At 42.6% G+C, this 25484-nt stretch overlaps 1 protein-coding gene across 1 annotated transcript in view; it reads left to right on the top strand.

Annotated features, from left to right (window-relative positions):
* DENND1A (DENN domain containing 1A) overlaps nt 1-25484 on the top strand; it is a 539355-nt gene that overhangs the window by 383054 nt on the left and 130817 nt on the right. Inside the window, exon 13 of the mRNA XM_068966275.1 lies at nt 6585-6710. Coding sequence (XP_068822376.1) covers nt 6585-6710 — 126 coding nt within the window. The remainder of the gene's footprint in view (nt 1-6584; nt 6711-25484) is intronic.

Genomic DNA, 25484 nt, shown 5'->3' on the forward strand with positions numbered 1-25484 from the left:
GCAAGGCCATTTGAAGAAAGCGTCACAGACTGCTCTGAGCAGTTGGAATTTTTTTCTTCAAGTGGTGATGGCCAAGAGTGGGGGCACTGAAGGACTTTGATAGAAATCAGATTCATATGTTTCCGAGAATACTAGAACAGCTATGGATGGATGGCACTGAGGGAAAACTGAAGCCAGCCCATCTAGGAAACAACTCCACTGATCAGAGAGGATGGGCAGAGCGGAGCAGCTCAGGGCCGAGGTCATGGACACTGAGAGATTCTGGGTATATTGGGGGAGGAGGAGATAACATGTGGAGAATGGTTGTGGGAAGGGAAGGAGAGGAAAGGGATCTAACGTCTGAATCTAGCCTGGGAGACTGGTTGGAGGATGCAGTGATACCCAAGATGGGACAAGAGGAGGAATGGGAGAGCTAAGAAGCTTACCAGTTCAATTCTGTACTCTCTTCCCTTTGTTTTCTGTCTCCCTCCTGATACCTCATTAAAGGAGGAAGCGAGCCCCACTGGCTTTTCTGTCCCCCGCCCAGATTATGCCAGATGATCCCTGATGTTAATGATTTGACCAGCATCTGCAGGAGCACTCAGAGCAAGTTGGGTTTTAGACAACTGTGGGTTATTTAAGCTTCAGAGTTTCCTTCCTCGCTTTTATTTAAAGGACAGAGTGTTATCACCAGTTATCAGATGCGCATATACTTGAAGTTTCAAATTTTGAAGTGCTGACAAAAGCTTCTCCTTGTTTCAGGGTGAGGAGAGGTCTTCAGAAGTCTTGGCCTAAGTGGTCACAGGGGCACCAGGAACCCAGGACTGCTTGGCTGGTTTCAGAGCAGCTGGGGCTAGCGGGAAGGCACACACTCCTATTTGCTCAGTTACAATCAGCAACGACTTCTTTGTGCAAAATGGTAATGAGGCCATTAGGAGAGGCTCACCTGAAGTGCAGCCCTGTGAGTCCAAGGTAATTAAACACCTCCCGAATGAAAGGGAAAGGCCAGGGAAGGTTAAGTGAGGAATAATCTGCAGCACAGGTGGCCCAAGGGCTTTGAGGAGCCAAAAGAGCGACACCAGCTTGCACTATTTCAAAGGATGGAAATGTCACCCTCGTCCCTAAGAAAGGCAGAATTTTTATTATTTGGAGGGTGGGAAGTGGGCAATATTTTTAACATTTTAATAAAACATGTTTTTTTCTCATATTGCTATTTCAAGTTGGAGGCCCATGGCAGTCCGCCAGGCACCAAGTGGCCAGCGCTGCTTCTCGTGGGCTCTCACCACATGAGTGGGCTTTGGGACTCATGAGTCCCAGAATAGGGGTCGGGGGGCAGGGGCGAGTCACAATAAACAGAATATTTACAACCAGCTGTGAAGATAGACTCCAAGCTGCTTCCAAAGGAAAACTGATTTCCTTGGCCTGCCTCTGCATGGAGATGCAGTGGCTACCCCGTCAACCCATGTTCCCATCCCTTTTGGCTTAGCCAAGAAGGAGGTTACCCTACCTTCACACGCTGGGCTTCCAAAGCATGCGGTTTGCCCCTGTGGCAGCGGCACAGGGTTTCTTCCCCTAAGTACAGTAAGCACAGATTGTTTTTATCTTAAAAGACTGGCAGTGAGTATTTTTGCCATTTAGTTTCTGGCCTCAAATTCTCTGCTGTCTCCACATTAAAGCTTATACATGAATATTTACAGCAGCATTAGTAATAATAGCCAAAAAGTAGAAATGACCCAGATGCCCTTCAGTTGATGGAGATGCATAAAATGTGCTCTTTCCATATGATTAAATATTATTCACCTGTGAAAAAGAATGAAGTGCTAGTAAGTGCCACAGTGTGGATGAAATATGTTTATAATGAGCACTAGACTAACTATGGAAAGAACACATTTTATGTATCTCCATCAGCTGATGGGCATCTGCGTCATTTCTGTATATGCTTTTATCTGGAGACAGCAGAGATTTTGAGAAACAAACATGGACATGGACAATGGACTAGTTCCAAACTGGGAAAGGAGTGCATCAGGGTTGTATGTTGTCACCCTGCTTATTTAACTTATATGCAGAGTACATCATGCAAAATGCCGGGCTAGATGAATCACAAGCTGGAATCAAGATTGCTGGGAGAGATATCAACAACCTCAGATATGCAGATAATACCACTTTAATGGCAGAAAATGAAGAGGAACCAAAGAGCCTGTTGATGAAGGTGAAAGAAGAGAATGAAAAAGCTGGATTAAAACTCACCATTCAAAAAACTAAGATCATAGCATCTAGTCCTATCACTTCATGGCAAATAGCTGGGGAAAATGTGGAAATAGTGACAGACTTTATATTTTATGGCTCCAAAATCACTGCAGATGGTGATTGCAGCCACGAAATTAAAAGACGCTTGCTCCTTGGAAGGAAAGCTGACAAATATAGACAGTGTATTAAAAAGCAGAGACTTACTCTGCTGACAAAGGTCCACATGGTCAAAGCTATGGCTTTTCCAATAGTCAAGTATGGATGTGAGAGTTGGACCGTAAAGAAGGCTGAGTGCTGAAGAACTGACACTTTTGAACTGTAGTGTTGGAGAAGACTCTTGAGAGTCCCTTGGACGGCAAGATCAAACCAGTCAATCCTAAAGGAAATTAAACCTGAATATTCATTGGAAGGTCTGATGCTAAAGCTCCAATACTGTGGCCACCTGTTGCAAAGAGCTGATTCATTGGCAAAACCCTGATGGTGGGAACGATTGAGGGCAATGAGATGAGATGATTGGATGGCATCACTGACTCAGTGGACATGAGTTTGAGCAAATGAGTATGAGAGAGAGTGAAGGACAAGGAAGCCTGGTGTGCTACAGTTCATAGGGTAGCAAAGAGTCGGACACGACTTAGTGACGGACCAACAGCAACAACACTGCTAAGTGAAAGAAGCCAGTCACAAGAAGGACCACATATTATATGGTTCCATTTATATGGAATGTCCAGAAGAGGCAAATTCATAGAGACAAGATGTGGATCAGTGGTGATCTAGGACGGGGGCAAGGGAGAAGGGGACAAGAGTAGTGGGGAGTAAGAAGCGCCTACCAGTAAGATGAATTCTCTCTTTTGGGGTGATGAAAGTATTCTAGGATTTAGTAATGATAGTTGTACAACATTGTCACCATACTAAAACTTCTGAATTATATATTTTCAATGAATGAGTTTTATAATATATAAAATATATCTTAATAAGCTATTACAAACCCCTTATCAGAAGCTTGGGGCTTCTGACAAGAAATAATGTCCATGGGATGTTTCAAAAGTGTGTGTAATCCATCCCAGATTCTTAATATTTTTATGTTCACAGGCAGCTTTAGGAACCTGAATATAGCTATACAGCCTACACCCAGAAAAAAAAAATCATTCATGTTAAAAAAATTTTGTTGATAATTCATGGACCACCTGCATCTAATTTCCTATTTCACCTTAAAATTTTACGCTAGATCTTATCCTTCAATAATGTCAGGCCGTTAGGCAGTCCTGTATCTAAGTCCCATACAGATTGCTAAATTACGCTCTTGATATATCACCTGCACACTTAAAAACAGTTGTTAGCTTTACATTTATCTCAAAGTCAGGGGAAAATTCCTTAACGTATTCAATTCTTAACCCCAGCCCTTCCATCTGTTCTCATTTTAAGCTATCTTCTCCACCTTCTCTCAACTGAAGCCACAGTTCTCCCTAGTCTCTGAACTCCTCCACACTGTAGTGTCTTTACAGATGCTGATCCCCATGTTTGGTACACTGTTTCTTCCCTTCTTTGTGAATTAACTGCTTCAGCTCATCCTTCAGATCTCAGTATAAGCCTGTTTCTCTCCACAAAAGTTTCCTTGACCTCCTTGGTGAGCTCTAGCACAGGCTCATCATGGTAGCAGTGGCACATGTATTGGTATTTTCCTCACAAGAGTATAAGTTTAAGATTTTGCTGTCTGGTTTGCTCACCATTGTATCACCATTGTTTCAAGGCCACCAAGTTGCCTGATTCCAGGGGCAATTTTCACATGGAACACAGTGTGAGTGGTGTGCCCAGAAGCTGTGGAATATGGCATCCTGAGATGAATGGCATATTGGAAATAGCCTGGGAGGGTTGATCTTGTCTCTGACTTTGAGGGTAATAACTGTCATCTCACACTATCTTTCCTACATTGAGGATGCAGGAAAAATCTCTTTCAGTTCTCATTTTCAGTAAATTTTGTGTTCATTTGTGCAACTACCTTGGACCCAAAGAATTCCACAGCTTCTCATGTTTTCCTTTTTGCTTTGACGGCTAGGAGGCTCAACTCAAATTTGAAGTCTGCTTCTAGCTACTATGTAAGACCTGATGTTCAGTTCAGTTCAGTTCAGTCACTCAGTTGTGTCCAGCTCTTTGCAACCCCATGGACTGCAGCACGCCAGACCTCCCTGTCTATCACCAACTCCCGGAGCTTACTCAAACTCATGTCCATTGAGTCGGGGATGCCATCCAACCATCTCATCCTCTGTCATTCCCTTCTCCTCCTGCCTGCAATCTTTCCCAGCATCAGGGTCTTTTCAAATGAGTCAGCTCTTCACATCAAGTGGCAAAGTATTGGAGTTTCAGCTTCATCATCAGTCCTTCCAATGAATATTCAGGACTGATTTCCTTTAGGCTTGACTGGTTGGATCTCCTTGCAGTCCAAGGGACTCTCAAGAGTCTTCTCCAACATTACAGTTCAAAAGCATCAATTCTTCAGCACTCAGCTTTCTTTATGGTCCAGCTCTCACATCCATACATAATTACTGGAAAAACCATAGCTTTGACTAGATGGACCTTTGTTGGTAAAGTAATGTCTCTGCATTTTAATATGTTGTCTGGGTTGGTCATAACTTTTCTTCCAAGGAGCAAGCATCTTTTAATTTTGTGGCTGTAGTCATCATCTGCAGTGATTTTGGAGCCATGAAAAACAAAGTCTGTCACTGTTTCCATTGTTTCCCCATCTATTTGCCATGAATTTATGGGACCAGATGCTATGATCTTAGTTTTTTGAATGTTGAGTTTTAATCCAGCTTTTTCACTCTCCACTTTCACTTTCATCAAGAGTCTCTTTAGTTCCTCTTTGCTTTCTGTCATAAGGGTGGCGTCATCTGCATATCTGAGGTTATTGATATTTCTCCTGGAAATCTTGATTCCAACTTGTGATCATCCAGCCTGGCATTTTGCATGATGTACTCTGCATATAAGTTAAATAAGCAGGGTGGCAATATACAGCCTTGACATACTCCTTTCACAGTTTGGAACCAGCCCATTGTTCCATGTTCAGTTCTGTTCCTTCTTGACCTGCATACAGATTTCTCAAGAGCAGGTAATGTGGTCTGGTATTCCCATCTGTTTAAGAATTTTCCACAGTTTGAAAACATGAGCCCTGATGGCTTATGTTTATATACTAAATCTACACCTGACTTATTCTTTTTCCATTGCCATGACTTTGTCTGTTTTATGTTAATCTACTGTGTGCATATCTATAAGATGTATAAGTGTGTTTCTGTACATCTGTATAATGACTATTCCTTTAGAGTATGAGTTTTATAATAATATATATTATATATACTTTATGGGGGCTTCCCTGGTGGCTCAGTTGGTAAAGAATCCACCTGCAATGTGGGATACCTGGATTTGACCCCTAGGTTGAGAAGATCCCCTGGAGGAGGGAATGGCAACCCACTCCAGTATTCTTGCCTGCAGAATTCATGTGGGCAGAGGAGGCCAGTGGGCTGTAGTCCATAGGGTCGCAGAGTCAGACACGACTGAGCGACTAAGCACACATCTTTATGGCGTGGGTTGTCATACCCTCCTGAAAGGAATCTCCCCAGCCCAGGGATCGAACCCAGGTCTCCCACATTGCAGACAGATTCTTTACCAACTGAGCCACCAGGAAGCCCAAGAATACTTCTGGAATACTACTCAAGTGGGTAGCCTGTCCTTCTCCAGGGGATCTTCCCGACCCAGGAATTAGAACTGGGGTCTCCTGCATTGCAGGCATATATAATTTATAATACATTTGATAAATATTTTGGGTATGAGGTATATTATAATATATAATATGTATTATATGTTATAAATAAGCCATTTATCTCTAATATTTGTAAGTAATCTGAAGAGGAAATAGAATTAGAACTAAAAAAATGTGTATAGTTTGGGCTCAGATTATAAGATTTCAATTCATAATTCCAACTTGACTGCTTCTTCGGTTTGTTACTAGGCATGTAATCTAATCTCTCTGAGACTGTTAATACCCTTGTAAGATAGGAACACAATCCCTTTCCTATAGGATTGTTGAAAGAATTAAGTACAGAAATTTATGTGAAAGCAATTACCTGACACATTGAAACTGCTTAGAAAGTGATTTTGTTTTTGTTTTTCTTAGAGATACACTAATAAGAGCAACATTTATTTAACTTTCAAACACCTGCCCTAATCCTGAACGTGTGTATGCTCTCCCAGCAGCCGAGGTGTCAAATCCATCCCCCTCCCCAGGGTTTTCTAAAGCTCTGCGCATGTGAGGGATAGCCATCATCCTCCCACCCTGCCCTCATCCTGTGCCTCCTTTCTGTCACCAGATCTCTTCCCTGAAGAGCCGGCTGAAGAAGGTCTCCACGACAACTGGCGATGGTGTGGCCAGAGCCTTCCTCAAGGCCCAGGCCGCTTTCTTCGGCAGCTACCGAAACGCTCTGAAAATCGAGCCGGTGAGTAGCTTCTTGGCGTGTCACAAGTCCATGTTTGGTCGGGGCCACAGGAAACTTGCTAGTCATCTTGTTGTTGAATTCACCAAAGGAGGTTTTGTGTGTGTGTGTTTGGTGGAGACTGGAGAAGTGTGCTGCCCTCACGCTACCTCTTAGCACAAGGAAGCTGCGCTGCCCCATGTGGAGCACTGTCTGCTCCTGTGGATGTTAGGACCCCTCCCTTCCCTGGACAGTAGCACCCTCTGCAGGTCGCAGTGCTTAGCACTGTACACATCTGCTCTAACTGAGAAGTCCTGGTAAGCCTGTGAGGTAGCAGTGATCATCTTCACTTCACAAATGGGGAAACTGAGGCTTACAGAAATGATGACCTGCTAACCAGTGGAAGAGCCAGGTAGGTTGTCCCAAAGCCCATGCTTTCCTCTGTGCTTCACCACCCTTTTCCTGCAAAGGAACCTCTTCTCCACACTTGAGAGAGCAGAGTATCCAGAGGCTCACTTCTTACAGGTTCCCAGAGTCGTCTTGGTGTACTGACTGCTAAGTGTGCTGAGGACTGGGGAATGATGTCATCTGCCCCCAGATCCCGTCAGCCTTTCAGAGCCTCTGTTGCCTCATCCGTGAGGTGATTAGTTATTGTGAGGATGGAAGACACCAGGTCATCCCTAAAACCAAAGAAACTATCAGCTCTCCCAGCTTCAGTGAGAAGCTTTCATCATATGCTTGATTACTCATAGCCTCTCAGCCAAGGAGAATGGAGAAATTGGCCCAGGGACCTGCCTCACTGCATATGGAAGGATGCTGGAGGGGACCTTGCTGATAGCCCTTTCCTCTCAGGACATGAGACTCCATCCTGAGCAGGTGGAGATGGCAACCACACCCAGCCTAGTCAGAGTGGCTCTGAGGGACCTAGACAGACATTTTGTTAGATTAAATGACAGAAGATGAGTAGGTATCAGACAGTGCATTTCATGTGCAAACTCTGACAGTGAATCTTGACCATGATGCCTCATAAGCCACAGTTATACCTGGATAAGTACTTTTTGACTGTTATGAATCCATCATGTGTGTAGGTGAAGCACAGAGTGAAAGCAAGCACCCTTTAGCCAGGGTGCACACTCTGTGAAGTGGTTGGGGCAGTGGGTGCCCAAGGAACAGCAGCCTCGAGCCACCTTGTTCTCGTCTTCCATCCAGCACTAGGGCCTGACTTGCTCGGCTGCCTCAGCTTCAGGCAGTGTCACCTGACAGAAGGGATGCACTGTCTTTGCTTCTTAAGAGATACTTCCCTTAGGTCCTAAAAAGCCTTTCAGCTTAAAGCAAGCTTCTCATGTCCTCCTTGTCTGTAAGACAGGTAGCTCTGATTCTTTGTCCTGACCGTGGGCCCAGCCAAACCAGTCTGGTTCAGTGCTGTTTTGAAAGCTGATAGAATTCAAGGAAAGTTCTGTTTTCTCCCCATCTTTAAAGTAAGAATGGGACAACTGGCCTGTCCTTGTCTTAGGCTACTGGGACTGATATTGACATGAAGTGTTTACACTCTTACCAAGATGTCATTGTTGTCATGTATATGTCTAGAGTCCAGAGACTGTTGATTCTGGTACATATTTCTGGGTATATAATCTGGGCACAAGTTGCTCCTCCAGAGGAGTTTATGGTTGTATTTGTACTTATATCTCTCAGATGGTAAAGCATCTCCTGCAATGCAGGAGACCGGGGTTCAATCCCTGGGTTGGGAAACTCCCCTGGAGAGGGAAATGGCAACCCACTCCAGTATTCTTGCCTGGAGAATTCGAAATACAGAGGAGCCTGGCAGGCTATATAGTCCATGGGGTCACATAGATTCAGACACGACTGAGCGAGTAAAACATCCTGCTATACATCCTTAAAGGCCTCAGGTTTAAATATGGAAGTCCAAGAGTTTAAAGCCTGGCTCTGTACTTCTAGGCTGTACAACCTTGAGTAGGGCACTTAATCTCCCTAAACTTCAGTTTCTTCACTGTGAAATGAGAAAAGGAAGACTTATTCTACATTTTCAAATGGTTATAAGGAACAAGTGAGCCATAATACTGTTCAGAGGAAAGGTAAAACTTGGAAAAAAAAAGGATAGCAGCAATCCTTCCTGTGGTGGGCATGGAATTATCTGAGTGAGCGAAGACTTGGAGGCAGGACCCCTCATAGCCTCTTTGTCTGGGGTCATGGGTTTGGGTAGAGAGAAAGGGCTGGCTGCAGGAGAGGCTAGAGCCAAATTTGACAGAGCCTTAGATCCTAGACTAGGGGTGTGAGCAGAGACATGATGTGACTGAAGTCATGTTTGACCAGTAATGCAGAACTGGACTGAAAAGGAAACCAGAAGCAGAGACCAAGGGACTGTTAGAGAACTCAGAAGATAGCCCTCCAGTGGTTGCACCAGGAAAAGGTACCATGAAGAAGAAATGACTAGATGAGTCTAGAAATAGATAAGATATGAGAGATGAGGGGCAAGAAATATCAAAATATCTCCCAAGATATGGACCTGGGAGAGGATGATGATGCCCATGGTAGAAACAGGGACAGCTTGATGTGAAAGTGTCCTGAGTAACAGATTATAATGGTCAAAATGTGGAGCAGACTAACTGTCCATAATGATAAATAACTGGTTAAGTAAATTATATCCATGTGATAGAATATTATAAAGTCATTAAAAATAGCATTGATTATAAACATGGTACCTTTCATTGAATTTTACGTGTCATTCCATCATAAGGTGTACCACTGTTTCACATGTCATTAAGAAAGGGTGCTCCCAATTATAATTGAAGGATGCCATCAATTGTAAGACATCCAGATTTCAGAGATGTTAAAATGTGAAGAAATTTGCATCTTATAGATCAGTGAAATAAGGCAGACTTGTCATGCTATTGGTCTGATTTATCTGCACCAGAATAGCTCTTTTTCATAAGGCCAAGAGAGAAGCCAGGGGCCTGAAAGTTTCTGACCAAGCCTCATCTTGTTATCTAGATGGTTTTTAAACCGTAGATTTAGTTCTAGCCAATTCCCTTCATCTTAAAAAAAAAAGGAATAACAACACTTCCAATACCAGATTGTTTGTGAGATTAATTAAAATAACGATTGCAAAACGCATGTGAGCTCAAGAAGGGGTCAGGGGTTTTAGAGTCAGGCCATATGGGAGGCGTGGAGAACAGTGCCTGGATGAGCCCACTTGGGCGGCAAGCAGCACAGTGCTGAGGAAGGGGTGTCCTTCATGGGGCCACTTGTCTTTTATGTGTTTCTCTGATTATTTAAAGAAACAAAACAAAACTGCTCTTGGTTTTTTGTTGGTTTTTCTTTTTTGAGAAAGGTTTAAAGTAATGGGAATAGAAATGAGAAAATACCCATAATCCTGTCATCCGGAGCTGAGATAACATGTTAGCATGTTTCCACCAAGGTTCTAGGTTTTGCAGTTTATATGTTTGTTTTGGGCTTTTCTTTTTATCCTGTTTTCCTTATCTTAAAAAAAAAATGTATTGAGGAATAGTTGATTTATAATGTGTTAGTTTCTGCTGTACAGCAAAGTGAATCAGTTATACATATACGTATATCCAGTCTTTTTAGATTCTTTTCTGTATAGGTCATTACAGCGTATTGAATTGAGTTCCCTGTGCTATACAGTAGGTCCTTATTAGTTATCTATTCTGTATATAAGAGGGGGAGGGATAAGTTCGAGGATTGAGGTTTTTTTTGTTTCATTTACTTCGGGGTTTTGATTTTTCACTTTTAGAGAGTTGAGATATTCCTGGCAAAGCAATCTAGTTCCCTGTTATTTAGTTTTGCCTTTTAGAGTGTAGTAAGCACTTATTCCATATCATATAAAAACTCTTTAAAAATTGGGTGCACATCTCTCATCAGGTGACTCCAGGGGGTCTCAGCTCTGGCTGTAGATCAGAATTGCCTGTGGGGCTCTTAAAAAGGTAAATGTCTGGGCCCCACTCACAGAGATTTTTATCAAATCCTTGCCATCTGAAACCAGTGCGGAGGCCCACCACATTATCCCAGCGCTGGTTCTTTTGCTTGTTGGTAACTTTCACCATCTTAAACCACACTGTGGTGAATATCTCTATATAAATCTTCATTCCATGGTGTGAATTATTTCCCTAGGCGGCATCCTCAACTTGGTTTTATTGAGTTGAAGGTACCCGAGTGCATTTAAGGCCTTCAATTCATAAATTGGAGGAGAAGGCTGGTGGCCAGAAGTGGTTGGTAGCCTGGAGAAGAGACTCAGGCAGGTGGGAAACGGCCCAAGGCTGAGGACAGAGACGGCCTGCAGGAAGGAGCGTGTGAGGCACGGAGGATACAGTGTAGGAGCTTCCCACCTGAGCCAGCAGCTGCGGTCATGGGACTCAGGTCACTGCCAAGTCGCAGGGCTTGGGTTTTTTCAAAGATGCAACATCACAGGCTTGGTGTACTTTTCTGCTCGGCTCCAGTGGGGCCTCTCTGGAGAGGCCCATCCCAGCCCAAGAGGCAGAAATGGGCAGCAGTTCCTCCACAGCCCAGAGCTTGCTTGAGATTTTCAACTTGTTGGCCTTTTTTCTTTCTCTCCTACTGAAAAAAATTCAAAATGCAGCTGGCTGGGGAGTCTCAAGCTTCATTTTCTTTCCCCTGCCTGGAAGGGAAGAGGAAGGCAGCCTCCTTGCTGAGGCCCAGCCAGGTGCCAGGCTGCCCCCTCCACCCGTGCCTTCTGCCATGTGCCCATCTCAGGGCCAGAGGGCCCCTGTGGGATTCCCAAAGAGGTCTCTCTTTAGGGCCAGGTGACTTATTCCTCCCGAGGATCAGAAAGTGAGACCCCAGGGCATCCAGCTATAGCCGAGTCTTCTACCTGCTCGACAGCTGCCAACAGGCTTCATCCGTGAGTTGCTTTGCATCCGTGGTCATAGTAATTCCCCACGACTACCCCTCGCTGCCCACATCACAGATGGGAGAGGGTCGGCAGTTGTCTGTTACTTCCTGGCAGTTATGAGCCTGGAGTCAGACTCAGATCGGCCTGACTCGAAAACCCAGGTTTCTTCCACCCGACCCTCTCTCTTGCCTTTGTTCTGATTTCCTCATGTTCCACATTAACAGCTCTTTCTCTGCATTTCCATCACCGGGCACAGGTCGTGGCATAGCATCGGCATCAACGCGTGTGTTTTGGAACAGTGGTAGAAAGGATGGGTGAAAGAAATGAAAGAACAGAGAAGTGTGTGGGGCCGGGGTTGGCCCTTGACCTCTGTTCAGTGCATGCACATTGCTTCTTCCCTGGCTTGAGGCTTTGGAGGTTGGTGCTGCCAGGCAGAGGGGAGAGTGTCGGTGAATCACAAGGGCATGTGAGCCATTTTTCCATCACTTGGAGAATATCAGGTGCAAAGCCCAAGGTATTTAACAATATCGGGCAAGCCAACTTGTTCTTCTCCACTTTAATGACAGAACCACAAGCAGCCAGGCAGCTCCATTTGGAAAAACCTCCTTTATCCGTGTCAAGCGGCAGCCCAGGCTTCAGCTCATTTATTTAGGCCTTTCTTGCTCTCTGACACGCCTCCTAGCAGTTGCCAGGCAACTCTGGGAGTAGCAGTGTGTGTTAGGGATTAACTAGTTAGGGCTGGGGTCCTTTTTGGCAAGAAGGGGATAAAAGACAAATGATTTTAATTGCCAGGCCAAGGATCCTTTCTCTGCTGGGTAGAAGATTGCAACTTTTGGAATATGTGTATAGCAGTGTGGGTCTTGAATTTGCCTCGAGTCCCCTTTCTCCCTCCTCAGGGAAACAAATGAATTTTAAAAAGAATCTTACTTTACCTCACTCCTTTGTTTAAAATTATATCATCTTGAAATCGGAATAAGACTACACCACCACCATCTCTGGAAGACATTTCTTAGCACAGTGGCCTCAGTTTTAAAGAACTTTCAAAAATAGAATTGTGTGCTTTAACTGCATCCTTTTTTCTGGACATGGTTTCTTAGTTCCTTGCTCATGGCTATGTAGAGTCATCTTAAGGCAATGCGTATGAAGGTGCTTTTCCCATGTTTGACCCATTGCAGGTCCCTGGTAAATGTGATATCAAAGAGCAAAACTGGCGGGGATTATAACTTTAAGTTGCATTCGGTTCCATGCCGGTAGCGGTGCAAAGGCCAGTATAGATGGAGCACAGTGAGAGTTGTTTGTTCAACAGGCTCATGTGGCTTTCTCTGGGCCAGCATGCTGGCTGGGCCTCCCCAGGATGAATGGAGCTCAGCCCCTACCCACAGGGCACGAAGGCTGAGGTGGGGACGGTAAACCGACAGTCAACAGTGCCGCAAAGAAGTGGCACTGCCTGTGTAGGCAGTAGCCAGCTCCTCCAGTCCTGCCTGCTTAGTCCTTCCCAAGAGGCCCGGCTCCAGATTCAGCTATGGGAATGATACCATCATCCACGTTTCAGCCTCTGATTTCGCACATAATTCTGCTGAGTCATATTTATCCACCTAAAACCCCTTGAAGACAGAGACGTTAAGATAAAAGCAGATTGATAACCTGGCTTTCAAGCATGAATGGACGAGGCTATGTTGGAGCAGGTCAGAAAAATACCATATATATCTGTCTCCTGGTTGATCTCATGGTTTAAAAAACAAAACAAAACCCAAACTCTACTTATGTGATTTAGTGTAACAGAAAATTTTTTTTAAAAAAGACATTTACAAACTAGGAAAATTAAAATATCCCTGTAGTTCCACAAAAGTAATACAACTACTCAGCTGCCTTTTGTACATTCTTATTGTTTTTCATTATGCTAAGTGTTTACATTGCTTTCAAATCTTAAGTTAAAATCTTATTGATCCCCATTTTACATTACATCCTAGGCTCTTTTACATGGCTGCAGAATATTCTATCAAGTCCAGCTATCTTAATTTCTGTAATCACTCTCTCATGTTGAACGTTTAGATTGTTTCCAGTTTTTTGAGATTATCATTAATATTCCACCAACCATCTTTGTAAATAAAGCTTTGGTATGCCTTATTTCAAAGTCTTCCAAGTCGGAGAAATACAAGTCTGCAAGAGCCTGACTCTGGGTGCCAACTTGTCACAACGTGGTAAGGAAGCAGATTTCTGTTGACTCAGCCTAGAAGCAACTCAAAATGGAAAGAACTGAGAATGCTTCCTGGTGTGTGCTCTCTGCCCTCCACAGAGGCAAGTGGAGTGTACCCAGCACATACATAAATGATGTTACTAATTTGTCTGTGCCTCTATTTTATGCTAAAACACACACACACACACACAGAAAACAAAAAACTTGTGGAACCTTAAAGCGAGATGAGATAAGGAAACCAAGGGAAAGGAGAAATGAGATGAAGCATGGAAGGAACTGGTGTGTGTGCCTCAAGGCTGACTCCGAGGGTCTCCATACAGCTTGGCAATGGTAGAGCAAGGAGTCAAACACATGTTTTTCTCCAGAGCCTTTGCTTTTTACTTTTTTTAAATTGTGGTAAAACATAAATAACATAAAATTTCCCATTTCAACCATCATTAAGTTACAATTCAATGAATTAATTACATTCACAATGTTGTATAACCACTATCACTATGTATTTTCAAAATTTTTCATCACCCCAAACGGAAATGCTGAACTCATTAAGCAATAACTCTCAGTTCCCCCAACCTACTAGCCCCTGGTGACTTCTACTTTCTGTCTCTATGAATTTGCCTATTCTGAGTATTTCATATAAATGAAATCACATCATATTCTTCTGTGTCTGGCTTATTTCACTTAGCATAATGTTTTCAAGGTTCATCCACATTGTAGCATGTGTCAGAACGTCACCCCTTTTATGGCTGAATAATATTCCACTGAATGTGTATATATACCCATGGATGTTATGTTCCCATTCATCTGTTAATGGACAGATGGGTAGTTTCCACCTTTTGGTTATTGAGAATAATGCCACTATGAATATATCTGTACAAGTATTTGTTTCAGTGCTTGTTTTCAGTTCTTCAGGAAGTATACTTAGGAGTGGAATTGTTAGGTAATATAGTAATTTTATGTTTACCTTTTTTAGGAACCACCAAATTGTTTTCCAAATACAGGCCATGCTAATTTTACATTTGTCTGTGAAGTATGGATGGGTACCCATGAATGTTCTATAGGAAAAGTTGGTAAAAGATTTTCTTATTTTCCAGTTTGTTCTAGGTAAGTAAGTAGGGAATTATAGTCAAAGTCTAGAGGCCTGAGCTAAATAGATGCGTTGACACAGGAGTCGGTGGTGGACTAGGGAGGGACTGGTAAGTGGTTACTGTTTTTTCTCATTTTAGTGTTTATCCAAAGTTCAGATCATGTCCTGCGAATGCAACAGGGAAAAGGGGAGGGGCTTCCAACACCAGGGCTCCAGGGACCAGCCCTGTAGCTCTGTGGCTCCAAGTGGCTCAGGAGGCTCCTGAGTATGATGGAAAGTGTATGGTCGTTGGAGTCACCTGGGTTTTAATCCTGTCTGTGGAATCTGCCAGATGACCTGAGTCTTAATTGTCTCATCTTTAAAATGGAGATAATCACAGAAAACTATCCAACCTGATCACATGGACCACAGCCTTGTCTAACTCAGTGAAACTAAGCCATGCCGTGTGGGGCCACCCAAGACAGACAGGTCATGGTGGAGAGCTCTGACGGAATGTGGTCCACTGGAGAAGGGAATGGCAAACCACTTCAGTATTCTTGCCTGGAGAACCCCATGAACAGTATGAACAGTATGAGCAGTATGGAGATAATACCTACTCTGTAAGACTATTGAGAAAAATAGTGATAATGTAGCTTTTTGCTAATAGCGGATTTTAACTGAGAGTGACCTTTTCTGGATGACAAGAAGGTAAAGAAGGAAGAGGAGGAAATGAGACTGTCTCGTTCTAGAACACTAGTGGCCATACTTATTCAGCAGGTGTCAAGCGAACTGGAACCAGGCAAAACCCAAGATTCTGGCCCATTTATTTCTGTCTTTTGAGGTAACTATGAAAGTTCAGTTTTTATCTCAAATAATGGCATAAAGGATTTGTAAGAAGTCACATTTGTTTCCTTCATTTGTATTTATTTGATATTTATTTATTCATGTTACTGCAGTTACAGACAAGTGGGAGTGGTAGTACCAAGGGTTTAAAATTCCAAAATGCATTACTTTCTAACAGGCATATGAGAAAATAGAACTGAGAATCTTTTTACCTATTTCATCAAAACAATTTTTGCCTGTTGAGAGGAGATGACCCTTGTTTGATGTTGGTGCCACATATCCACTGTCCACCGCCCAGAGACATTGCTGTTGCTCAGGAATAGACTTTGGGAGTCCTGGCACTGTGAGTCACACCACAGTGAAGGCTCACTGAACTAAGAGTCGTTGTTCTAGAAGTAGACTGCTCAAGTGAAAAGTCAGTCCTTAAGTGAGAGAAGATGAGAACTGGCAGGAAATCCTCTTAAACACAATGATCAAGCTTTACTGTATGATTTCAAAGAGCATCACTGAATATGATCAAAATGAAATCCCCATATGTTCTAAAATACTTGAAAAATAAAACATAGCTAGTGTATCTTAGACTATCCAGGAGGAATTCCAGGCTTTCACTTGATCTCATTTAATAATCCTGGCTCCTTTCTTACTTTGTTCCTGTAGGATGGGACCACGTTTGGTAATCCTTGGTGTCCTAAACATAGTCTAATATTTAGTAGGTGTTCATTAAATGTTTGTTGGATGAATGACTGAACAAATGAATGAATGATACCATTCTCCCCATAGTATGCATTAGAAAGACTGGTGGTAAATGTTTCAGTGTTGCACAATATAGATGCTTAGTTTAAAAAAAAAAATTATCCACAGCTTCATCTTAGAGCATGAGAAGAAGAATCTGACACAAACACCACACCATGAACGTGTAAATGTAAGACACAGACCCTGCGCAGCATCCTCATGCTAGCCAACGCCAGGCCATTAGGATCTGGAGGGGCTCACCCTCTGTGAAAATCACCACACCCGGTAAATATTCAGTTCTAGCTAAGAAAATGCACGAGGCAGCACATTAATTCAGCAAGTAAGCTGAATCCACGGTGGCAGTGTTAAATACTGTGTCTTTGCGGAAGCAGTGCCAAAGAGGCATGGTTACTGTCACCAATGTCTTAAGTCAGATCATCTCACTTTAGGGTCTTTTACTTTTTCACTGAGACTCTGGAAAAGAAACCTTTCTGATCCATTTTCAAGCAGTGATAACATTTGACAATTTAGAGCCTGAAACAGTGCAGACTTCATGTACATAGCCAGACTGTGAGCTTCTTTGAAAAGATTTTGTCTTACTCCTTCTTGTACCCCCAGCACACAGTAGAGGTTCAGTAACGTAAGGTGGAGTAATGGTGGGTTTGTTCTGTGGGGCGAGCAGAATGATGCTTAGAGGATGAAATTGTAGATATCCGTGCCCCACCCCCACCCCCAATCCCTCAGACATGCATCGGCACTGATTTTCTGTGGGGTATGGGTCTATTCTCAGAAATAGACAGTCACATTCAACCTTATGCTATCCTTTCACCAAAAGATGGAAGCCTCAGTAGCATGTCGTGGTTAGTCATGTATCCCTGGCACAGAGCCTAGTACATAGACAGTGCCTAATAATTCTCTGTGGAAGGAATGAAATGACAATAGTCCCTAGTTACAGTGTCCTTAGCAGTTTGGGAGTTGAAACACAGTTTTGTTAAATAAATCATTAAGACTCAAAGTCTTAAGAAAAAGAAAATAATACAAAGCATTTATTTTATGCTACACTCTTTGTATATATATTCCCTTGTTTGATTTTTAGAGTCCTCATATGGAAGAAGTGATGTGGCCCCATTCTGTTGATGAGAAATCGAGGCTAGGAAAGATTGTGTCACTTTTTTTAAGAAGTGGCAGAGCCAGGATTCGGACTTCCATCTGTCTGATTCTCACAACCATGTTCTTTCCTCTGACCGCTCACCCCAGTGGTGATTACCATATGATCTGTGTTATGTGTAATTTGAGGTCATTTCAGAAGAATACTGATCTAGTCTCCTCTTAAGAGTCAGTGTCTCCAATCTGTGCAAATGTTTCTTGAAAAATACAGGTTAAACTTACACCATTAATGAACTATTTATGAATTGCAAAATGGAAATTTCAGAATTTTAGATATATTCTTAAAAACATCCCTTTATAGATAATTCTAATGGCCTAATATTTTGTTGTTTAAATAGTTGATATTGACTGATAATTGGATGAAAAAGTAAAGCATTTCTAAAGTGCGGTCCTTCCTCCCCTTTTCCTTGGCTGACACCTAGTGGTGAGCTTTCTGGTAGCAGTGTTAATCCAGGTGCTAAATATTCTTAATATTAGTCCTTTTTCAATTGATACTAGGGTTTCGTTGTTGTTGTTTTAAGAAAATCACTTATTTTCATCATAATAAAAGCTACATTCATATAGGGTTAATTTATTATGGATCATCATAACAATGGAACTTTGACTTAACATGTTTTTAAGTCGATTATAATCAAACCTTAGTGGGAAGTGATTACAAGTGCTTAAAATCTTAGTATACTTGTTCCCCACTACAAACCTGACCTGGTGACCACCCCACCTAGGGCACTGGCTTGCACACACTGAAAGATTCGGTCCTGTTCTTAAGAGCCATGCAGGGCAGAGAGAAGGTAAGCAGAGAGTTGCACTTAGTTTGGTAACTGCAATAGTGAAATATTGTACAAGGTGGTGAACATCCAAAGGCACTGGCAGTCACTTCTTTCTGGATGCCAAGGGAAAGCTCACCGGGGAAGGATGCCCTGGGATGGTGCCATGCAGGAGCAGGAGCAGGAGCAGGAGCATTACCCTGGGAGCAAGGGCAGAAAGTAGCCCTTGCAGAGGTGAGGGACGTTGAAATTACATGGAATGGTCAGGTACTGTGAGCAGTTGTGTGTCTGGAGCATAGACAGGAAGGAGTATGACTGAGGACGAAGTGAAGAAAGGATCAGCTCCAGTCCATGAAACACCTAAGTGAAGTCGCTCGGTCATGTCCGACTTTTAAGACCCCATGGTCACACAGAGCCTGCCAGACTGCTCCTTCCATGGGATTCTCCAGGCAAGAATACTAGAGTGGGTTGCTATTTCCTTCTCCAGGGGATCTTCCTGACCCAGGGATCAAACCGAGGTCTCCCGCATTGCAAGCAGATTCTTTACCGTGGGGTTTAGCGCTAATACCATAAACCAGCATTTCTAGAACAGTGGTCCTTGAAATGTTAGATCCACAAGATACTGATGTTTTCTGAGCACATAAAATTTGTGACTGTTGCATATTGCATACTGTAATGCTTTTTTAAAAAAATATTTACAATGTACCTTACTACAGTCCTGTTATAAAGAAATCTGATTAACTTTGTTAATATTTTTCAAATGCTTTTCCCCACAAACTACCTATTAACATTCCAGGCATCAACTACTTCTCACCACAGTTTGGGAAACACTGCTGTAGCTAAAGATTGATTATGAATGTTTCTTGCTCTAAGGCCATGGAATTGGGATACCAACTGTGTTCATTTCACTCCAGTCTCACTGCTATGAGCCTCAGGTTAAAAAAAGCATGTTCCTTTTCCAAAGCATTGCTTTTCTAGTCAGACAGAAGATTATGGCTAACAAGTAAGACACACAGCCCAGCCATCACTCAAGCTTTCTCAGTGCAGGGCCACAGGCCACCGGTCCCCATCCCCTCCAGCCAGCAGTTTGATCCATATATCAGTCAGGATCTAACCAGGATGACAGGAACCACTTCATATGTTTACAGGAGGGAAAACAATTCAGTAAATGGTTATCCAGCTGACAGAGGAGCAAAGATAATCCAGAGATTAGCAAGAGCAGAGGTGGTGTGCCTGAGTCCAAGGCGAGGGTCACCTGACAGAAGCTGGAACCTGTGGGTCTGTGCTGTGGATGCTTGGGTCAGATGGAGGTGAACCACTGCTGGACAGCCCACCCCAGCAGGGGAGAGGGGAAAAACACTCAGCCTTTCCCTCCCTCTCCTCCTCATCTCCCACCAGCACCTTGCATGTGCCAAACAAAGCAGGAAGCCAGCTGACTCAGGATACCAGGGAACTCAGCCTGCCCTCTGTACAGAATAGAGAAGAGTGGAGAGAGGGTCTGAGGTCAGACAGGCTCAGAACCAACACTCCCAGATTCCAGATATTATGGCTATTTACTGACACACACACCTCTGGCAAATAATAAACAACATTGTGAAGTTTAAAAAAAAAAAAACCTTATAGTTAAACCTGGTGCCAACCTGGACTCTGCCTCTTCCCAGCCATGTGACTCTAGGCAAGTTATTATACTTCCTGAACCTTAGTTCCTGAATTGTAAGGAAGGAGAATAAGTAAGTGATACCTTCACAAGGTGTCTTTGACATGTCTGGCTGATTCCTATCTTAAACTGAAACAAGAATAATGTATTTAAAACTTTGAGGGCTTAGCCTGGAGCTAACAGGAGTGTTAGAGATCCGCATATGTTGATTGACTACTCCAGACTTCAGTGAATTGGCTGAAGTTCTTCCCTTGTGGCTCAGCTGGTAAAGAATCCACCTGCAATTCAGGAGACCTGGGTTCGATCCCTGGGTTGGGAAGATCCGCTGGAGAAGGGATAGGCTACCCACTCCAGTATTCTGGCCTAGAGAATTCCATGGGCTATACAGTCCATGGGGTCGCAAAGAGTTGGACACGACTGAGTCAATTTGACTGCACTTTATTAGCTAGCAATTGTTATCTAGTAATGTCTAATTTCTTGATATATTCACTTCCTGGGGGCATTGGAGTAGGGGCAGCTTGTGAATGTGCAGTGGAATATTCCAGTGTTGGAGAGGCACCCCTCCATGTATTGTAGTTATCAGTTCAGTACAGGCTAAAGAAAGTTGAGTTTCCAGGAAAGCCACCACTTAGAAGATGTGAAACCTCTGAAGCCCTTCCCCACTGAACCATGGGTTTCTAATTTGTTTCATGGGGATAAAAATACCACCCACCTAAAAATTATTTTCAGAATTAAATGAGATGGTAGATATAAAGCACTTGCTCTCTGTTAATTGCCTCTGCTCACCACAACAGACTGTGGGGGCAGCTTCCCTTTTATCCAGTGAATGCCTAATTCACCAGCAGTCACATTCCATGGAGGTGTGGCAGGAATTTTGGAAAGCCTTTAACTGGAGATTATTCATGTTTGGTTTGCTGGTCCCTGTTAGTGATGTGACCTGGCAGGTCTCCACTCACCCTGTTCTCCTCAGTCACAGCTCACTGGCATTATTCATAAACCATTTCCTTGAGATTTTCTCTGCCCATATTCCTACTGTGATACACTTTTACTCTCATGTTCACAGCTTTAAAAATGGTCTCTAGGTTTGAGCGTGTGCTGAGCAAGTTAGTTGCCAGCTCAAAATGTCGTTATCCCTTGAAGGGGAGCTTTTATCCTGAGTTGATTAGTTTTATCCTCTGTTGAGGAATGTTATGCAAAAGATATACAAGAAGGAGAACCCACTATTTATTGAATGCCTACTTCTTGCCCTTTACTTATATTTTCTTGGTTAAATGTGGTTTGATAAGGAACTTAAAGAGAGTTGAAATAATTTAAACCAATAACTTTGAACAGACATTTAACAAGACCCTACTATGTCAGACTCTGTTCTAAGTGCTTGGAGATGCAGCAGAAAACAAAATTAAGTCCCAGCCCTTACATCTCATCTTCTAGGGAGACACAGACAGGAAACAAAGATGGAAGTCAATCTGTACTGTGCCAGGTGGTGGTAAATGCCATTTGAAAAAAGGAAACCAAGGAAGGGGATAAAGAGAGCCCCTGGGTGAGGTAGGTGCTGGTAGGAGAGAGCCAGGATTGAGGGCCAGGGCCATCTGGGTCTAGAACTCACCTTTTTCCTCACTGATCCCATGCTGCTTCTGATTCTCTCTGGTGATGGTTTCCAGCATCTAGTGAAGAAATGTGAACTCTAACATCTTGCTTCTTAGTCCAGAGTTGATAATTCAATGTGTCAGGGTGGTGACTTGGCATTCCTAGGGTACAGAAAACATTTTTGCTGCACTCCCTGCTGTCAGCAGCATGGAGCTGTTTCTTTCATCTCTCTGGTTTCCCAAACACATTTAATCTTGATGCAGAAAGCATCTTGCCAGCTTAGATTCAAGCCCTAGTGCTGGGGAGATCAGTCTGTCCTAGAGGAGGGTCTGAGTGACAAGTGGGCTCAAAGGAACTCATGCCTCTTTTCCCTCTGTTTCCAAGAAGTGGTGCTGTATGTGGTAGCTTCTATAACCTTAATGTATGTTTCCTGATCTTTTCAGTAAATCAGTTGAATTCCAAAAGTAGAGACTGGGCACTAAGAGATGGATCAAGTATGGAAATGCCCACAGAAGTCAAATAGACCTAGGTTCTACTTTTCTATTGATATAATTTTGAGCAAGTTAATTAACTGCTCGGTGGTTTGATTTCCTCATCTGTAAAAGGAGAACAGATGTAGTCTGCCTCATAGGATTGTTGTGAGGATTAAATGAGATAATTTAGTACGGTGCCATCCTGAAGGAGATCAGTCCCTGGGTGTTTATTGGGAGGACTGATGCTAAAGCTGAAACTCCAGTACTTTGGCCACCTCATGCAAAGAGTTGACTCATTGGAAAAGACCCTGATGCTGGGAGGGATTGGGGGCAGGAGGAGAAGGGGACGACAGAGGATGAGATGGCTGGATGACATCACTGACTCGATGGACGTGAGTTTGAGTGAACTCCAGGAGTTGGTGATGGACAGGGAGGCCTGGTATGCTGTGATTCATGGGGTCGCAAAGAGTCGGACACGACTGAGCAACTGAACTGAGCATGGTGCCTGACACATGGGATGAACTTAATATTCAGTAGGGATTTTTTTACATATATAAATAAACTTCATATTTTAGAGCAGTTTTAGGTTCACAGAAAAATTTAGTGGAAGACAGAGTTTCCCATATACCTCCTGTCCCCACTTACACACAACTTCCTCCATTGGCAACAATATTAATTTTTATGAAGATAAAAATGACAATTTATAGCAGAGTTTTTTCTACATTCTATCCTATGAGGACACAATAGAGTTAGTATGAAGGTTTCTTTTTCAAAGTCAGGACAACATAATTTAAGGAAAAGATAGTAAGACTTCTCATCGTAATGACACTTTACAAAGAAATGTTGACATTCAATCACTACAATATTTCCCACTGGATAGGTATCATTATACATTTTTTAAAAAACTCTCTGTTGTAAAACAGATAAAGAAAACTGCCTTAATCAAATAAATGGCTGAAGACCAACACCACTCAGAACAAGAAATAGAACTGTACTATGGCTCAGCTGGTAAAGAATCTTCCTGTAATGTTGGAGACCTGGGTTCAATCCCTGGGTTGAGAAGATCCCCTGGAGAAGAGAATGGTTACCCACTCCCTATTCTGGCCTGGGGAATTCCATGCACTGTCTAGTCCATGAGGTTGCAAAGAGTTGGACATGACTCAGCAACTTTCACTTTCTTCTCTACCCTCTCCAGAAACCCCTTTCATCCCAATTCTTTTCCTCCTACCAAAAGTAACCATCATACTGACTTTAATACTTTTTAAAAATAGTTTTATTACCCAAATGTATATCCCTAGATGCTGTAGTTTAGTCTTGTCCATTAAAAAAAAAAAGTTATGTGGCTTTTTAAATTCTCTTTAAAATTATAGGTTCCTCCTCTACCCGTTTCATGCCGATTGTGTGATCATGGTGCTGTTCACTGTGTTCCTCTGTCCTCTATATTTCCTGATAATTGGTGACTGAGTTTTGAAATCTGATGGTCTAAGGTTCAGTCTTCTGGTGAGACTGCAGGTGGTGTTTGGCAAGGCTATGAGAGGCACATCAAGTTTGGTTGCATCGTAATTAGTGATTTTTTAGTAGCCAGTGCTGCTTAATATCTACATATGTTTATTCATTGGGAGTTGCAAAATGAGGATGTTCTCAGTTTATTGTTTATTTTTCATTTATTAGTTGAAATGTTTTTATAGAGAGACACTTTGGTTCGTTTACTATATTGTTATCCAGTGTCATAGTTACTATGGCAAAGACAAGGTAAACGCTGATTCTTTCCTATATTTACCAGTATTTAGTATAAAGAATTAACTCCCTAACACCCTCAAAGCATGACAGTTCTTTTGTATATGTATTACTATAACTTGATAGATTTAAACATATTTGATAGGTTTGGGCCCATTGAAGTTATAATTGTTACTGAAACTCAAACTGTCTCATGTTGGCCATTGAGAATTTGTTCAGATAGGCCCTGAGTACTTTTTGTTGTTGTTCATGACCCTAGCTCCCTTATTATCTGAAATTACAAGATGCCCCAGGCTCATCTTGTACCTTTCCTGCCCCCAAATCTAGAATCAGACATTTCTTCAGGAAGCACTGGTTTCTTTTAGTGAGAAGTAGTATCTCAAAACCAACATCTGAGTTCTTAGGATACTCACTACTACTGGATTGGTCACTGTTTCCAGCTCTTTTCAGTGGACAAAGGAGGGAGACATACACTCGTATACACATGTACATGTGCATATAGATAGATAAACATCCCACCCAAATTCAAGACTACACACCTTCTGCTTAACTTCTTCTCTATCACATTTATATTTCCTTTCTTCTATACTGAGAATTCTGGTTCTGAAGGGCATGGGGGATAACAGAATTACAATATCCCATAATTACTAATTTGTTTTCATAGGGCTTTCCTGGTGGCTCAGATGGTAAAGCGTCTGCCTACAATGTGGAAGACCTGGGTTCCATCCCTGGGTCAGAAAGATCCCCTGGAGAAGGAAATGGCAACCCACTCCAGTATTCTTGCCTGGAAAATCCCATGGACCGAGGAGCCTGGTAGGCTACAGTCCATGGGGTCAAAAGAGTTGGACACAACTAAACAACTTCGCTTTCATGGAACCTCAGAAAGCACTACAGATGTTACTACCAGCACGATTAGAGTATCTTTTAACTTTGCTTTGCATATTCTTTCCCTATTCCCCCTGCAGATTTTGGCTGTTAAGCTGTATTTGGTTTGCTAGAACACACAGCCATAACACTAGCCTCTCTCCCTATCAGCCCTTGTTAGTCTCAGGCTTTAGGTCACTATAACCAGTTCTAATGGTAGCTCTTCGGCCATTCTGGTTGTCTGAAGCTGGCTCCCTAGTAGATTCCTCAGGAAGGCTCATGAGAACAATATTCCCTCTGTTGTTAAAGGTGGATAATAATCTTTCTATGCCCTTTCTAGATGAGTCAGTTTTGCTGGATATAAAATCCTTGGCTCATACTTTCTTTTCTTGAATGTCTTAAACGTATTGCTATGTTTTCTTTTGGCAAAAAGTGTTGTTCTTATCAAAGTCTGATGATTATCTTAATTTTCTTTCTTTAATAAATTGCATGTTCTTTTTTATTAGCTGCTAAGTTTTTTCTCTCCTAAAGTCCAGTAATATTATTAGACAGTCTTGGATGGTCATTTTGGTTCTGTCCTCTCAGGTATGTAATATGGCTCAGTGGTACAGAATCAGCCTGTAATACAGGAGACACTGGCTCTCTCCTTAGATCAGGAAGATCCTCTGGACAAGGAAATGACAACCCACGCCAGTATTCTTGCCTGGGAAAGCCCATGGACAGAGGAGCCTGGTGGGCTAAGGGGTCCATGGGGTCACAAAGAGTTGGATGTAGCTGAGCAACTAACACATTCAACATATATGAAACATACAATTTTGAGTCTTTTTTT

This window comes from Capricornis sumatraensis, chromosome 1, assembly GCF_032405125.1.
Source record: "Capricornis sumatraensis isolate serow.1 chromosome 1, serow.2, whole genome shotgun sequence".
Taxonomy (NCBI): domain Eukaryota; kingdom Metazoa; phylum Chordata; class Mammalia; order Artiodactyla; family Bovidae; genus Capricornis; species Capricornis sumatraensis.